The sequence below is a fragment of the Peromyscus leucopus genome, chromosome 6 (assembly GCF_004664715.2).
Source record: "Peromyscus leucopus breed LL Stock chromosome 6, UCI_PerLeu_2.1, whole genome shotgun sequence".
NCBI classification, from domain to species: domain Eukaryota; kingdom Metazoa; phylum Chordata; class Mammalia; order Rodentia; family Cricetidae; genus Peromyscus; species Peromyscus leucopus.
Genome location: NC_051068.1, coordinates 22423059 through 22440120, shown reverse-complemented (window position 1 = coordinate 22440120; position 17062 = coordinate 22423059). Strand labels below are relative to the sequence as shown.

Sequence of the window (17062 nt, the reverse complement as noted above, 5' to 3'; positions counted from 1 at the left end):
GCCTGTTGTAGAGCTTCGATTATGGGTTGTTTTCAGATACCTGAAACAGTGAAGGGGAAATGATACAAGATTCAAATTGCTGTCCACATGCCGTTCTCACACAGCTGCGCGGTAGCCGCGGTGGCCAAGCTGGCCCACAGAACCTAGAGTGCCGATTCCCTGCCCTTTCACCAAAGTTCTGACTGGCCCTTCCCGTCCATCAGCAGGCTGGCAACGTGATGTCTATAACACGGGGTATGTCTGGCTAGAGGAATCAATTACCAGATCCTGGGGCCCAACATGCTCAGTCCATAAGAAGTCCTGGACTAACACAGGCAAGAAACAAACACGAGGATGTGGTGAGCAGCTGAGACACAGGTGCCATCCAGAATGCTGTGAATTTCTCACAAAGGCCAACCTGCAGGCTCCTGCTGGGAACCAGTGGACCCTCTGTAACGAAAAACCTCCCACAAACCGCTTCTCTGATTTTCCTGCCAACAGAAAAGCAAGCGCTCCAGACAGATAGCAATACAACGACAGAAGGCAGAGGGAGGGAGAGAAACCTTTACAAAGTCACCAGAGTTCAAACGCAGAAAGGGACCTTGAGCTCCAAAGAGAACATGCACAAGTCTGTGCTTCCTACCCTCTCGGGGGACTCTGGAGGCCACCAGGTACCAGCCACCAGCCCCGGAGCCCGGGCTTGGAAAGAGAGCCTTGCGCAACGGAGAAAATTTAAACTTCGTCTGAGCGCGCTGAATAGACGCAAACCAGGCACTGCAGCCTCAAGAAGCCGCTAAGCTGGCTCTATTTCTTGCTCTGTCACCCTGGAGTAGGAAGGAATAAAAACGACTCGATGTGCTCCTCAGCCTGAATTCTCCCCCCACCCCACCCCGGAGCCTTCACTTCAACAACTGTGCAGAAACTGTCTCGGTTAAGGAAACTCCGCATATCCGACACTTGGTATTGCTTCAGTTACTCCAACTGAGTGCATTCAACGAGAGCAAACTGTGGCTTAATTTCCTCAGCAAATAGCCCCAGAGAACCCAAAGTTAGAACCCCAACTTAAAGGACAGGCGGAGGTGGGGCTCAGTGACGCGATGAGTGCTTACTTAGTATGTGTGAGGCTCTGAGTTCCACCCCCAGCAGCAAACTGCAAAGTCATCGAAGAATAAAGAGACTTCAACAGTCTCAGTCACTTGACTGTGTCTCTACCTGAAGAGCCTAAAGCAACAAGGCAAATAAAGACAGGTCCAGAGGGAAGTGTGGTTGCTGTTGGGGCTGTGGTTTTAGTTCAGAGGTAGAACACCTGCTTAGACCACAAGATGCCCAGGGGCTCTTCCCAAACTGGTCTCTGAACATCTGTTGAATGCACAGTGCCTACCACTGGTCTAGTGCTAATAAAGGAGTCCAAGATGAAAATGTGCAGCCCCTCCCCCGGGGCCCAGCGGTCCGTTCCAAGGCTAGTGTTTTCACTTCTGCTGCTGGGGTTGAGTAGAAACTCCCCCGTCATCACTCAAGTCCTGGGCTTGAAAAGGTCTGGTGTTCATGTCTGACACAGACCCTGCTAAATCTGAGTGTCACAGTCAGGTGCAGGCCAAAGGGCCTTTAGGGCCAAGCCTGCATTTAGAAAGCAGAATACCTCCCCAGCTGTGCCACCAACCGACCGCCCCCCCAAGTCAAAACATACACCTACTTGACAGGCCTAACTTCATTCAGAAAAATGTCCAAGAAATGACAAGACACTTTCAACAAAATCTCAGTGCAAGATACATTCCGCAAACATAAAAGTAGCAGGGGCTGGGAAGGTTTCAGTGGTAGAGTACTTACCACCTAGCATTCACAAGGCCTTGGGTCCAATGCCCAGCACAGGGGAAAAAGAAATCAAACAGCCACACAGTAGTTATCGAACACAGCAGCCACCCACATTTCACACTCCCTTGCTGAGCCTAGAGTCACGCCACACTAGGAAAAGCACTGTCCCACTGAGGTGTTCATCCAGCCCTAAACTTCTAGATGCATGGTCAGAATGCTGCAAGAGCCTGAAAAGGGAGGAAATAAGTTTACACAGCAAACTTTCAGGGAAACAAGGAATTACAATGAAACTACTTCGCTCATTAATGTTGTTTGTTATGAGGCCCATATGCTTTCTGAAGAAGTGAGGACTCCCAAGCAATCTCCAGTGCCATGAGGGAAAGGAAGGGAGCAAGGAGAGAACACTGTGCACAGCGCCAGTTTCCTCAGGTGAGAGCCCCCGGGCAAGGGAGGCCTTTAGGATGCTCAGTGCGTCTATCAAGCCAAGCCTCTCCATGCCATCTCAAACCACTCAAATGTTGCCTGCAATGTCCCAACAACCTTTAGGGACGACCCAATCTATAAACCTGTGGGAAAAACAGTGCCAACTCTGACAGACCACTGACTGTAATGATATGACAGGTGCCCTTAATACTAAACCACCAGGGAGAGCCGTGGGGGGGTGGGGAGTTATAGACAGTCATCTAGTCCCTCCTCACTCCCCACCCTGACAAGGACACAATCCCCATCCAAGAACAGCACAGGCTATTCCAGCCGCCTCACAACTGGAATGTACGACAACCCTTTTCCTGGGCAAGCTGAGCATACACACATCAGACAACCACACTTCCTTCCAGTACTTTTCAAACAGACGGTTTCCAAATCTAAAATTTCCAAACTGCAATGATGACATTTGAATTGACAGTTTTAACTCAATTAACTTCATGGCCAAAGGCTCGCCTCAGTCAGTATCAGGTGTTTGGTCAAAACGTTAGGTCCAGATGCAATGAATGGTCCTTCAAAGGCCAGTGGTTTCAAAACAGCTGGCCTTATGATACATCCGAGTCAAAGGAAGAAACCAAGTATGCCTTAGTAATCAATGAAACCGTGTACCAAGCTACGGGACGGGGAAAGTGCCTTAAAGTATGCATGTAAACCTTATTTTGACTCAAGCACATACACACACAAAAACATCATCTGTGCAGTGACCCAGTGGTGACTCCTGGTGACAGCCATGTGTCTTATTCCTCAGTATCATGTAAGACCATTGCCCAATAACTTCTTAACCCAAGGGCTATCCCTCTACCACCTGTGGGGCACATGAAGCATCTCCATGTTTAGTTCGTTACATCATTGGGCTGGACAAGCTTCGCTTCTAAATGACAATTCCTTAAACTCCTTCCCTGGTCTGTTACCACTTGGGATGACCTTCCCTATCCACCTACTCTTGCAACTTTGGTAACCAGAGTAAAGCTTTTTATAGGCTACAAAGCTTTAAGCCATGGTAGGAGAAAGGCTAACCCCCTCCCCATTTGGCTGTGCTGGGGACTGAACCTAGGACTTCGTGCAGCATAGGCTAGCAGCTCTTCCTCTTTGCTACAGTCCCCACCCAGCTTTCTCCGACAATTAAAATCCCGGTGCTAGGAAGCAGCATAGGACTCGAAAGTAGAACGAAATTCAAGTTCTGCTGCACATTCTGGGAGCAACCATTCACTCCGCTAGCATGGGCATAAAGACGTGGGGAAACGGTACATTAGCTGGAAAAAAATGTATGTTCTAGATGAAATTCCAAGTCAAATACATTTACAAAAATGTGTAAACTCTACAAACGAGCATAAAACACCAGACATTCAAAAAATGGTCTTCTTAACTTCAGTACTTGATAACAATGCCAGACTCCGGGACAGAATTGGGGCGGGGGAGCTATATTCATATGCAAGCGGCCAAGCTACAACTCACTTGCGGTTGGACATTTTGAAGAGGCCACTTATATCATTTAATATAGGTTTGAATCTAACCAGACACAGTACAGCCTCCCCTTCACCCACGTTTTTCAGTTTTCTGTGACAGTATCCAAGTCAACCACAGTCCTACAATATTAAGTGTAATAAGGATTTTAAAATGTGTAAAAAGGTTATAGTGAACGGGACTAAAATCTTCGGGATAAAAAAGACTGAAAATTCTGAGCTGCAGAGTATGTCACCTCCCCTGAAGATGTGGTCCGCCGCCGGTACCCATGAGAAATCCCAAGCGTGAAGTGGGTTAAGTCCAATGAACCCTTCCTTTCTCCAGGTAGATGCCCTTCTCTCCTAACTAGTGTGGTCTAACCACCGATGAATCACTGCTTACATCGGCTTTCGGGAAAATTATTCCCTGTGTCTTCAAACTAGTTCATTAGCTTTGAAAGGTACTAGCCTTAAGCAACAAGCAGCCAAGAGAGGTACCCTCCACCGCAGGTATTCTAAAACGGAAAAACACTCCACCTAAGGGAGCCTTAGGGAGAGAACCCCACAAACTTTCCCGGGAATGGGGACCTCACTCGGGTCCTCTTCCACTCCGTGGCCAAGCCAAAACTAACATTTCACAAAAGGAAATATTAAATCCCCTCCAGGCCGGGGTCAACACAAGGGCGGAAGACCTTCGCCACCACGTTTCTAGAAAGTCACCTAAAGCTGCTTTTAAACGGGTCCCCGAGAGATGACGAGCTCTAACTGGATTCGAAGGCACATTTAAATCGCCCGCTTTTTTGTTGTTGTTTGCTGGCAGCAATTCACCGGCGCCTGGAGTGCGGTCGCCCCCGCGCGCCCAGAAGGGGGAGCCCGGGTGTGAAGCCCGAGCGGGGATGCGGAGCCCGGGAAGCCGCGGGCCACGGAGGCGGTCAGACTAAGGGTCTCGGTGTGTGAGGGGACCCGGGCCAGGGAATGAGAGGTCGGAATGGGAGGCCACGAACCCAGGATTGGGGGGTCGGAAGTGGGGAGGCCCGCAGAGGGAAGCTCTAGGGGTTGGAAAGTAGGGGTTATGGGGGAGGGGAGAGATAGGGGCCTCGGAAACAAGGGGTGCAGGGCTCCGCACCCGGGCTGGGGAAGGCCCAGGTGGGGTGGGGAAGCCGGCTGGAGACCCGGGGTGGGGCCGTGGACCGCGGGCATCCCGGCCGCCCTCCCGCTCGCCCGCCCGCCCAGCGCAGGGCCCGGCACCGCGCGGCGCCGCCCCCTCGCGCTCCCGCTCCTCCCGAGGCGACAGGAACAACAGCGCGGGAGGAGGGGAAAGTAACTCCGGCCCCGGTGCGGGGATGACACCGCCTCCCCGCGGCGCAGCCGGCCCCGCGCCCGCGCCGCCGCCCTCGGCGTTTGAAAGTGGCCACCCCCCGCCGCCGCTCCCGCCCGCCGCCGCCAGCTGCACCAATCCGCTCGGCCCCAGTTGCAAATCAAACGCTCCCTCGCGTCCGCACGCCACTTGCGCCGCTGCAAACGGCTACGCCGTCCCTCCCCGGCCTCCCCGCGGGCCCGGGGAGCAGCAGAGCGGCGGCGGAGCAACGCGGCGGGCTCGGCTCGCGCTCCCGCCCCCAGACAGTTCTGGAAACTGTGGATCACCTCTGTCACAGGAAGCCATCCGGCGCGCAGGGCGGCGCGCAAGCAACAAACAAACGCCTGCGGCCGCCGCGGCGCGGGAACAGGGACGGCGTCGGGCGGCGGCCACCCCGCGCCGCGGGCTTTGTGCGGGGCTCCGGCGTGGGGACGGGGCCGGGCCACCCCCGCGCGGACCTGGAGCGCCTGGGACCGTTAGACGACGCTCGGGCCGCGGCAGGGAGCCGCCTTGGGGCCGCCGCCCGGCCCCGTCTCTACGCCCGCCGCCTCTCGCCCGTACAGGAGGGCGGGCTGCAAAAGTTGGCCCCGGGCCAACCAGCACCTGCCCACGTGCCGCGTAGGCTCGTGCCCCGGCGTCCCCGGTCCCTTCCCCCGCCGCCCGCGGCCGCCAGGTCACCTATTACCGGTGGGAGGGGAGCCCTGCTGCTATTTAAACGCCCGCGGAAGTTGAGGCACCCCCACCGGCGGTGCTGTGCACCTGCCTCCCGCCGCCGCGCTCCGCCACTTTGAGCAGCAGCGGCGTCCTCGGCCCCGCCTCCTGCCGAAGGCGGGCGGCGGGGGCGGGGGGGGGCGGGTAGGAGGTGGAAGGTATCGAATTTCTCCAGCAAATGGGACCGTTCCGAAAGGATTCGGTTCTCCGGTCAACATTCCACATTCCATCCCTCTCCCGCATTTGCAAGCCCACGCCGAGCCGACCCGGAAAGCCTACCGGCTACCGAACAACAGCACCCAACTCGCAAACACACTCACAGGCACCAGACACGTGCACCGGGAAGATTTTGCAACTTGCAGTCCTGGGGTGCACACCGCATGTGCATGTGCACGTGCACGTAAAGCAGCGAGGAGACCCAGAGACCCCACCCCCACAATTTGCAGATGGTGCCAAAGGTTGCAATCTGCAATCCGTTTTAAGTTCATGATTAATAGGTACTTTGCTCAACCGATGAAGTCCTTCCCAATTCCACCGATGAAGTCTTTTACACTTTATAAGCAGTCTCGCTGGAAGTAAAAGGTCTCATCATTGGAAACCCATTCTAGAAAAATCTAATTGCCAAGCTTTCCTTCGCCCCCTTCTCACTGCCCTTGAATTGATGCAATGAATATTTTGGACATGTGGTGACGCGGTGACAAGAACCAGGGCTGCGGCCACTTCACACAGATGTACTCCCTCACACCTATGTTTGGAAAAACATACCCTCATACCCTCCTTCCCCCCACACACTGTCACACACTCTGGAATCATATATGTACGCGAACCTGCGCTCTGCCATAACCATCTGTCTACCAAGTTGCTACTATGCTTTCCACTTTCATGCAGCCTAAGGCACTTTGGCTTTTTCTTTTTTTAAATGTATAAACTAAACTGGGTTTCTGCTGCTGAAAACGTTTGATGAATCACCTGAAAACCTCATGTTCTTCGCACATTTAAAAGGAAAAGCTCTAAGCCTTCGCCCTCCTCCGATTGAAAATAACAATAATAATCGGAATAGAACTTACTGATCCGACACCGATCAATTCTCGGGCTCCGCGGCCATCCTGGCCTCGTCGCCGGCCCCCGCCCGGCGATGCCCAAGTTGCTGGTGGGATAGTGCCGCGGCGCGGGCGGCCGCCTCCTCCCTCCGCGCTAGAGATCCACAGCCCAATCTTTTGGCGCCATATTAATGACGTACTATATTATTTCCACTAGGCAGCGACCTTCGGCATTACATTACTCCCGAGAACTCCCGAGCAAAGCAACAAAACCATCAAATATGGCTGAGCCTCTCGGCTCGTCCTGCAGCCGCCGCGGCCGCGGCCTGAGACGCGCACCCCGACCCGCGCGCCCCCGCGCCTCCGCCCCCGCGTACCTGCTGCGCACGGGCTGGGCCTCCGCGGGCTGCGCGCCGTGCCGCATGGGTCCGGGCCACCGAGGCCGCGCGGGGAGCCGGGCGGGCCCCTGCTGTCGCCCGCGCGCTCCGCCGGCCCGGCGCGCCCAGGCCCTCCCGGTCGGGCGTGCGGCTGGCGGCGGAGGAAGCGCGGGGACGCAGACTCATTTCTGGGTCACTGCTGCCACAGGGGGGAGCACTTTAATCCCCAGCCAAAAGGAGAGGGTGGGGACGGTGGGGCGGGGAGCCGCTGGCGGGGGCTCGCTCCCGTTAACTCTTCGGGTCCTGACTGCAGCCAGCGGGGCTCGCCCCCTGCACCCACTTCGGGAGCCCTCCCCCAGCAAGCCCTTCAGGTGTCTCCTAGCAGGGAGAGGGTTTTAAAATCACCCCCTCCAAACTGCTGTCCCAGTTCCAACTCTGGGCGACATGCAGAAATGCATTTCTTGCAAATTAGTTTTAAATCAGGTCGATTAAAAATCAGGTGGTTATTAAACTATGGTTAGGGTGAAATGTTTTATTTTTAGGCCGAATAACAAAATAGTTGTTTTTGTAGTAACAGGTTTGAAGGAGCTGCTAATTCGAATGACAGTTTTAGGCACAGACAATCCAGTTCTGGAAGGGGAAAGGCCAGCTTTACCTAAATTCGTATTGAACTCATTGCAAATTAGCGCTAATACCTTAAAAGAAAACCATCCTCTGTAAACTGTTACTATTTTTATGTTACAGAGCATTCTGGTCAGAACTGAATATTTTCTCCTTCCAAATAGGACTGGGACTAATGCTAAAACTAGTACTTTAGACCAATATAAAAGCAGTTCCAAAAATTCATGTTGATTCATGTGTTTAAAAATGAATGGTTGTTGGTTTTTCACATACTACAAGCTAACTTTTATATAGAGAATAATTATTTTCATGGAGACCCTGAGGAAATACACATATTTCACATTCAACATCCAAAGGGAGAAAATACACATTAAAACTCCCATTTAGTAAATAGGAACGATGATTATTAATTACAAAATCGGATATTGAACCCAAAAGACATGTTTATGCACTGGAACCATAATTCTGAACAAAACAGGTTTGATTCACACAGTCATACATGCAGAACATCATAGTCTGATCAATTGGAGAATAAACCTAACTGTGCCTTTCAATTATTTTCAGGAAACAAAGTAAAGCAGCGGAAATCCTAAATATCTGTGTGTGCTCTTTCTTTCGTCCTCTGCCATTCCCTTAATAAGAGAAGCATAAAGACTCACTCCCTGGTAGAAGGGCCGCTGGGCTCACTCAGTCCTGCTCAGAACAGGCGAGGCACTATGCTAAGGATGGTTGGAACCCTTACTGGTTCTGAGTGGCCTACAGTTACTATTACTTCACAACACACACACTGCAGAGATCCTGGATTGGATCGAGTTCTGCTCCATAGCCTGCTTGTTTTGTGTGGCCATGGAGTGGGGTTTGGAACTTCTCTATTCTATGCCTCGCTTTTCCACCCCCTGGGTAATAGAATGATGTTAAAGCTTGGCCCTTAAACTGGAGAACTGTGTGAGGAATGAGATAAGCTGGGCCTGGGAGTGCAGTCCTGTCACCACAGCTACTTTGAGAGGCAGAGGCAGATTATCAAGTTCAAGACCTGTCCAGCCTATTATATATAGGGTGAGTTCAAGGCCAGACTAGGAAACTCAGTGAGACCCTGTCTCAAAATGAAAAGTCAAAAGCAGGCTGGGGAAATAGTTCATTGAAAGAGTACAGAGGAGGGACACACACACACAAAGAGAAATGAGAAGTGAGATAGCCCAGTGGGAGTCCAGGAGTCGGCTTTCACAGGAGCCCTCTGCTTCCCCACCGCCATCTCTACCTCCTCGTCACCTCCTCATCGTCTCTCCATGACAAACCAACTGCAACCATTCTCAGCTCCAGCCAGCCTTTACTCATTCTATCATAAATAAAAACACTTTTTAAAAAACCTCTGTTTGGGCTGGAGAGACTGCTCAACATGAAGAAGCCTGGGTTCTTCCCATCAGCCGCACACATCAATTCACAATCACCTGTAACTCCACCTGCGGGGAATCCAACATCCTCTTCTGACCTCCGTGGGTGTTAGGCACATATATACAGGTAAAACACTCATACCATACCATAAAATAAATAAACTGAAGGATATTTTTAAAAATAAAATAAAACCACTGATTTGCTTGTTTGCTTTTTCCCTGACTGGTCTCATGCCTAAAACATCAGACAATAAAATCAAAGTACATTAAATTAGTAGAGGACCAAAAAATGTAAAATGGCACACAAATTCCCCACAATACAGAGGCTGTGGCCAGAACATTCTGTCAATTATGACAGATTCAGAATATGGTCAGGGCTGGGGAGCGTAGCTCAGCTGGCCCAGTCTTTGCCTAGCAAGCAGGAAGACCAGGATTTGATCCCCATGACCACATAGAATATAGACAGACACAGACAGACAGACAGGTAGGTAGGTAGGATCTGATACACACCTTCAATCCCAGAAATAGAAGCAGGAGTTCAAGACTAGTCTGGGATACTCAACTGAGGCAGTACCTCAGGCTATACACTGCCCTCGCCTGGAAGTAGGAAGCGCCCCACCAACCACTTTAGGACTCAGGACTGAAATCGCTGGACCCTGTTTTCACCCCTGAGATGATAGGAATGATGATATCTAACGGTCTCTTTCCTCATTAACATTTGATGATTAGACTTTGGGGGAGGGAGAGAAATACAGTAGCCCTGACGGACCTGGAACTCACAGAGATCCATCTGTTTCTGACTCCCCAATGCTGGGATAGAGCTATGCTCCACCACACCTACCTAAGTTGATTAACAAACTTACAAAAGTGATAATTCTTTGAAGAAATGGAGGACAACTCGAAACCGCAAGGAACAGGTTAAAAAAAATTGTCATTCACGATCAGAGTTGGCATTTCTTAAAATAATAGACATCTTTTGCCATCAGCCCGCAAAGGAAACTCTCATACAACCAACTGCCTTCTAATCTGGGAAAGGCGATGACATGGTCTGCTCTGAGTGACGCAGCCAGCCCTGTACGCGTGTACGTGCGAAACTGACAATTAGGAAAATGAAACTCTCCTTCCTCTCTGTCTCTCTCCCCTTGCCAAATCATCCAGATCACCATTGCCTAGTCTCTGGAACATTCTGTGAACTCCCTCTGTGTTATCAGAGACGGAAGGGTGTTCACGAAAACTGCTACAGTGTGGTAGAAGTCCCAAGATGCTCCTTTCCTAGCAGATATGTTTTCATGTGCTAATGCAATGCCTAGTCAGACACCGCTCAGCCATGTTCTTCCACATTAGTGGATTTTTTCTAACAAAATAAAAACTTGGATATTTGTATTCCTACTCCTGGTGAAGAAAACCAGACATAACAAATTCTCTGAACACTCACTGGGTCATCTCATGTGTGCACTTCTCTTCAGGTCAAGAATTGAAAGGCAAGCCGGGCGGTGGTGGCGCACGCCTTTAATCCCAGCACTCGGGAGGCAGAGGCAGGCGGATCTCTGTGAGTTCGAGGCCAGCCTAGGCTACCAAGTGAGCTCCAGGAAAGGCGCAAAGCTACACAGAGAAACCCTGTCTCGAAAAAAAAAAAAAAAAAAAAAAAAAAAAAAAAAAAAAAAAAAAAAAAAAGAATTGAAAGGCCTTGGCAAGAGATGAATTGTTCATATTTCAGGATAATGCAGCTTTGTGGCAGAGCTTGGGCCTGGCACTCATGAGGCCCTGGGTTCAATTCCTAGTACTACCAAAAAAGGGCACTGTGTGTGTCTGAAACAAGAGGCAGTCCTGTGCATCCTCATTCCCTCAGGGAGGTAAATGAGCAAGTCCTACAGGCAAACGCTGCTGCTAGTTGGTATGTCTGATGACGCAGATTTTTTTTTTAAACAAGATCAGCCTTAGATAGAATGGGATACAGTCTAAAGGCCATTCATGTTTGTTTGTTTGTTTTTACTTTAAATTTGATTTGTTTCTTAAATAAATGGTGTTACAAAAGGGATTTTTGAGAATAATCTTGACCACTACATGACTGACAAGGATCACTTTGTTAACTTATTTGGATTATATTTACATGGAGGAGGGCTCTATTTTCATAGCAGAATGAGTGTATAGGATTCTTAACAAGTCAAGAACCGTCTTTAGTTCCTGTCTAAAACCTAAGAGAAGAAGCAGGAGATGATAGGGTGAGAGATTGGACTAGTTTCCTGGCTCGCCTAGAGGATGAGGTCACCATTCCTGAACAACTATGGCCACTCCACATAGGTCATGACAGTTTTCAACTATGGGATGACGGATAACCCCAATATCCACCCACAACACTTTCGTTGGCATAGGTTCCAACTACAGTTTGCTTGTTTTTTCTCAAGATTTTTCCTTTTCTCTGTTCTCTGTTGTTGCTGTTTTGGTCGCTTTAACTCTGCTGTGCTTCATAATTTTAATACAGTATGTCCCAGAGAAATAAGTCTGAAACGGGAGACGTGAATAACTTAATCCAGCCAGGTAGAAATGATCAAGGCTGAGGGGGTCCAAAATAACCAAAGTCATCTAATAGCTATAAACATCATAGAACTTTCAAGTTTCAGAAATATGAAAGAAATGCAATTATGGACGTAACTTTTGTAAACATTGCCACTTTTTTTTTTTTTTTGATGCCATTTTCCTGAAACTGGAATGATGCCGAACATCCTTTTAACCTACAGTATTCATTTTTGTTCAGGCTTCTTCCATTTGGTGGGTGCTTGTTAACTTCCGGTCTTTAACTACCTCTGTTCATACTTTTCTCTGCTGGACACTTCACAGTCCCTGGACCTCATGAGCCTGTGGAAATGTCTGATATTTTTATCATCAAGCTCAATTATCTGCCTTTTTGACAACCACCTTTAAGACTTCCAAAACCTTTGTGTGCCACCCTATCGGCTCTTTTTAATCTGAGAAAGGACTCTAGCCTGCCATACATCCTTATCATCGTACTAGAAAAGTCGTCATTGAAAAGGTGATCACTAACCAGCCCTAACATCAAGCAGCACTGACGACTAGTCAGAAACCCATTCCTGTTGACCCCGCTCAGACCTGATTTATAAAGTTAAACCCAGCCTTCTACTGGACAGAAGCCTCTCGGTAATACTTACCCACTGGTGTTTCAGAAATCATCTCATGAAACCCAGGAATGGTGGTGCACACCAGTTATTCTTGTCGTTGCGAGGCTGAGGCAGGGGGATCACGAGTGGAGAGCCAGACTGTGTTATGCAGAGAACCACTCTCTGTAGTTCCTGCCCCTGCCCCTCACAATCTAACCAACTGTTTTCTGAATTGTCTGGTCTATTTTTCATTCCTCAGAGGAAGATGGAGGTCTAATATGCATTGCCAAACCCCAACCTAACTAGGGATAGGCCTTGCCTGTGTAAGAGAAGCAAGCACTCTGCCTCTGGACTACATTTCCAGCCCTATTTTTACTTTTGATTTTGAAACAGGGTCTCATTAAGTTGTCCATGCCTGTCTAGGGTTCACTCGGCGGTTCAGGCCTTGAACTCACAATCCTACCTCAGCCTCTACAGAAGCTGGGATTATAGGACTGTACCACAACACCCAGACGAACATTGATTTTTTTTTTTTTTTTTTTTTTTTTTTTTTTTTTGGTTTTTCGAGACAGGGTTTCTCTGTGTAGCTTTGCGCCTTTCCTGGAACTCGCTTTGTAGACCAGGCTGGCCTCGAACTCACAGAGATCCGCCTGCCTCTGCCTCCGGAGCGCTAGATTTTTTTCGTGAACCCTGGGACTTGAGGATGGAGAACGGAAAGGCTGGCAGGGCCGTCTGAAGTCGGGAATGGAGTCTGGAGTCCTTGCAGAGAAGAGATGACGGGGTCTGGTGGGGAAGTGGTCATGGTTGGGAGACGGCAGGCTAACCACCCAGGAAACAAGGCATTGCCAAGGGCTCTTCCCACCCCTCGTGGGTTCTCTCTGTTCCTACCTCTTCTCGGAGGGTGCGCTGACACAGGGGTCCTGGGTCACTGCAGGGGTGCTCGCGGGAGAAGCAGAGGAGAAATGGCGGCCGGGGCGGCGGCTGAATCCAGTTAGAACTGGGTCTAGGCAGAGCCTCCCAGGTAATGGGCTCCTCCTCCCACAGACTCCTCCCCTGGGGCCTCCTGGGGCCCTTTGGAGTAGCCATTTCGTGATCTCCTTATGCCTTCACCCGAGGGCTCCATTTTGTCCCTTTCTTCCACCATACACCTTAATGGCCCGACCCCACTTCGTTAGCAAATGAAAACACAACACGGGGTTCTCCTTTCCTGAGGAAGAACTGGCTGAGAGTTGGGAGATGAAGAAAAGCTCTAAGGGCAGCCATCTCCTACTAGCTTGCTTGCTTGTTAATGAAGCAAAGGAGGGGAAGTCTAGGTGTGACAGACTTTTCTGGGGTGGGGGTGCGGGGGAGAAGTGCGTGCAAGAGAGCGAGCGTGAGAGAGCGCTTTCCTGGGGCATCTAGGTTGGGCAAGAGTTGAGTACCAGCACGAAAAGGAAGTTGGCGAAGACTCCCGGGTCTTCGGATGCCTTCCTGTGTGTGATCGTCATTGAGTTCTAAGCTAAGGGCCGACAGCGGCAAACCAGACGGGTCAACCAAGCCCTTGCAAGCTCCCGATCTGCTGCAGAAGGCTCAGGCTGCGGCTCCTACGTGACACCAGACTACACATCTAGCCATCCCAAACACGTAGAGAAGAGATAGGACGAGGAGCACGGCACCGGAGGGCACAGTGGGGTCAGAGTTACAGCCCGGAGACGAATAGGCTGTGGTAGTAGGTGGATGAGACAGATCGTTTGAGGCCTAGGCTAGACACGCAAGCTGCAAGGCTCCGCGGTCTTCCTGAGGACTCTTCTGGAATCATCCAAAGATATTAGAGTTCCTCATGGAACTGAATTTGGACCGGAAGCAGCTCTGGAGAGAATCGTGGGGCTAGAGATGCATCGGTTGGGACAGTGCTTGCCTAACACGCAAAACCCTGTGTTCCGTCCATTGCACAGCACGGATTAGTACGGTAGTTCGTGCCTGCAACCCCTGAGGTCGGGGCCCAGGGCAGGAGCGTCACAAATTCCATCTCATCTCAGCTTCAATGCCTGTGCCACCAGTTTGGACTACCAGAGACCTTGTCTCCAAAGCTTGGTAGCGGCGGGGCGATGGTGGAGCACGCCTTTAATCCCGGCACTTGGGAGGCAGAGCCAGGCGGATCTCTCTGAGTTGAAGGCCAGCCTGGTCTACAGAGCGAGTTCCAAGGCCGGCTCCAAAGCTACGCAGAGAAACCCCAACACACACACACACACACACACAAGGTTGGTGGAGCAAGCGGGAGAGAAGAGAAAGGGAAGTCACAGAGCCGTGCTGACTGCCGGAGATCTACGGCTCCCCGGTTCTAGGATATAGACATTACCTTCTACCTCAACAATCTCGGAAGCTACTCTCATTTCCCTAACCAAGTTCCCCTTCTCCCCAGGACCCATCTCAAAGTTGTACCACCAACCTCAGTAGTTTGAGCGGAGTCCCTGGCTTCCTCGGAGGTAGCAGGCCACTGGACAAGATGTCTCCTGCCCTTCAGTACCCAAAGTGCAGGTGATCCTCCCAGCAGGCTCTTTCCCCTGGTCTTTCCAATCCCCGTGGGAGGAGCTGACCTTCCCACACATCACATCACCCACCTGCCCACCCCCAAGCTCCGAAGCCCCTCCCCGCCGCCCTTCTTGGCCTCCAACTCCACCCTCCACTCTCTGGCTACAGACTCCTTGCCCGTACTTTTGAATACAAAATGGTGCCGAACTCCTACTCCTTACACGCACACTTTCTGAAAAAACAGTGGGTCCGCCAGAGAGGGAAAGACACAAAAAGAGACACACAGACAGACAGAACTAACACTGACATCTAGGTAAATCCCAGGACAGCCGGGCGGTGGTGGCGCACGCCTTTAATCCCAGCACTTGAGAGGCAGAGGCGGGAGGATCTCAGGGAGTTCGCGGCCAGCCTGGTCTCAACTCGAGCTCCAGGACAGCCAGGGATGTTACACAGAGAAACCCTGTCTCGGGAAAAAAAAAAAAAAAAAAAAAGGAAGGAAGGAAGGAAGGAAGGAAGGAAGGAAGGAAGGAAGGAAGGAAGGAAGGAAGGAAGGAAGGAAGGAAGGAAGGAAGGAAGGAAGGAAGGAAGACCCCAGGAAAGTCTCTTGTGCTTAAGTTTTTGGACCTCACCAAATTTGACACTATTGTTCATGCATGCCTAGGGTGGAGCTCCACCTCAGCCCCAAAGAGTCTGGAATGTTCTAGTAGAAGCCCCACCTCTCTGCTTAGATCCTACCCCTCAGAAAGTCAAACCCAGCTCCTCCCCCAGAGATGGTCAAGACCACTCCCACAGGGTATTTAAACCACACCCCAGAACACAGTTGCGTGGTTTTTTGGTCTCTCCTCCCTGTCTCCTCTCTGGGGGTGCTGGAGAATCACCCGGGAATGCTTTACGCATTAAACCGGGGCTTTTTCTAATTAGGTCTGATATGGTCTGATTTGGATTGCTGTGTCGGCAGAGAAGCTTATGGGGTGCAAAAACTTTGCAACTCATCTTTTTTTTTTTTTTTAGTTTAATTTTGCCGTCTGTAATACGCAGATAGTTCTTACAAATTAATTTTTTATTATTCACTTACAGAGAAGCAGTGTGCATGTGCCATACAGGCATGCAGAGGCCGGAGTACAATGTGGTAAAGTTGGTTCTCTCCTTCACCACGTGGGTCCTGGATCTGCTGAGCTACCTCACTGGTTCGTTCCCTCTTGAAATGTCCCCTGGCTTCCACGGCCGCTTGCTCATTCTTCTGTTTCCTCTCTTGCCTCTCTGCTGATTCCCTGGCCAAGCCTCACACACGAGAAGAGGCTTTTTGAAAAATGTCAAAGAAGGGGTAATTTTAGTTGAGATATTTTATAAGAAGAAAAATGTTTGGCTGATGATGTTTATAATGGATACAAGAGAGATAAGGAAAGAAAACATCTGGTTAAAGATTATTAGACTAGTCAGTCGGCAGAGCAGGTAACCCTACCTTCCCAGAAGGAGTTCTCTGTCTTATTAAAGTCTGTCAGAGAACTGTTCACACACTTTATCAAGAATGCTAATTGCTTCCCAGAAGGAGTTGTGAATTACATGACACACAAACTCTCTGTCCCAGACCGAGTTCCAGCCCATTTTCTTTCTCACCCTCTTAAATGTTAGTTTCCTTTAGGATTCTCTCCTAAGTCATTTCCCAATCCTAGATCGCCTGGGTTCCTTCAACACCAGTTTCGTCTTGACCTTCAATTCATACCTTTTTTTTAAATATTTTTTTTTAAAGCGGATTTGTTTTGTTTTGTTTTTTAATGGTCTCACTATGTAATGCTGGCTGTCCTGGAACTCATTATGTAGACCAAGCTGGCTTGAACTCACAGAAATCCACCTGCCCCTGTCTCCTGAGTGCCCAGATTAAAGGGTAGGACACTACGCTGACGAGGCTCATTTCATATCTTCAACAGCTTCTTAAACACCCCTTGCCAGCTCAGCCTACCTAAACAGAATTAATCTTCCTTCCACTCCATGACTCTTTTTTGTTGTTGTTGTTGTTATTGTTTGTTATTTGTTTGTTTTCAAGACAGTTTCTCTGTATAGCTTTGGAGCCTGTCCTGGAACTTACTCTGTAGATCTGGCTGGCCTCAAACTCACAGAGATCTGCCTGCCTCTGCCTCCCGAGTGCTGGGACCGACCACTTCATGACTCTTTATCTCTTCTCTGTCTCAGTTTGGTAATCCACCATCTCAAGTTTTGAGGCA

The 17062-nt window shown here is 50.2% G+C and overlaps 1 protein-coding gene across 6 annotated transcripts in view; it reads right to left on the bottom strand.

The window, feature by feature from the left end:
- Jade1 (jade family PHD finger 1) overlaps positions 1-14812 on the bottom strand; it is a 65375-nt gene extending 50563 nt beyond the window's left edge. Inside the window, exon 1 of one of the 6 annotated variants that reach the window (XM_037206568.1) lies at positions 14758-14812. Coding sequence is in view for 1 of the 6 variants with exons in the window: in XM_037206566.1 (XP_037062461.1) it covers positions 5361-5379 (19 nt within the window). In the remaining 5 variants the exon portion in view is untranslated. Of the gene's footprint in view, positions 1-5360; positions 5440-5751; positions 5882-6851; positions 7162-7201; positions 7381-14757 lie in introns of those variants that run through there. The other 5 variants (XM_028895061.2, XM_028895060.2, XM_037206569.1 and 2 more) reach the window with 5 other exon arrangements.
- Positions 14813-17062: the final 2250 nt, after the last annotated feature.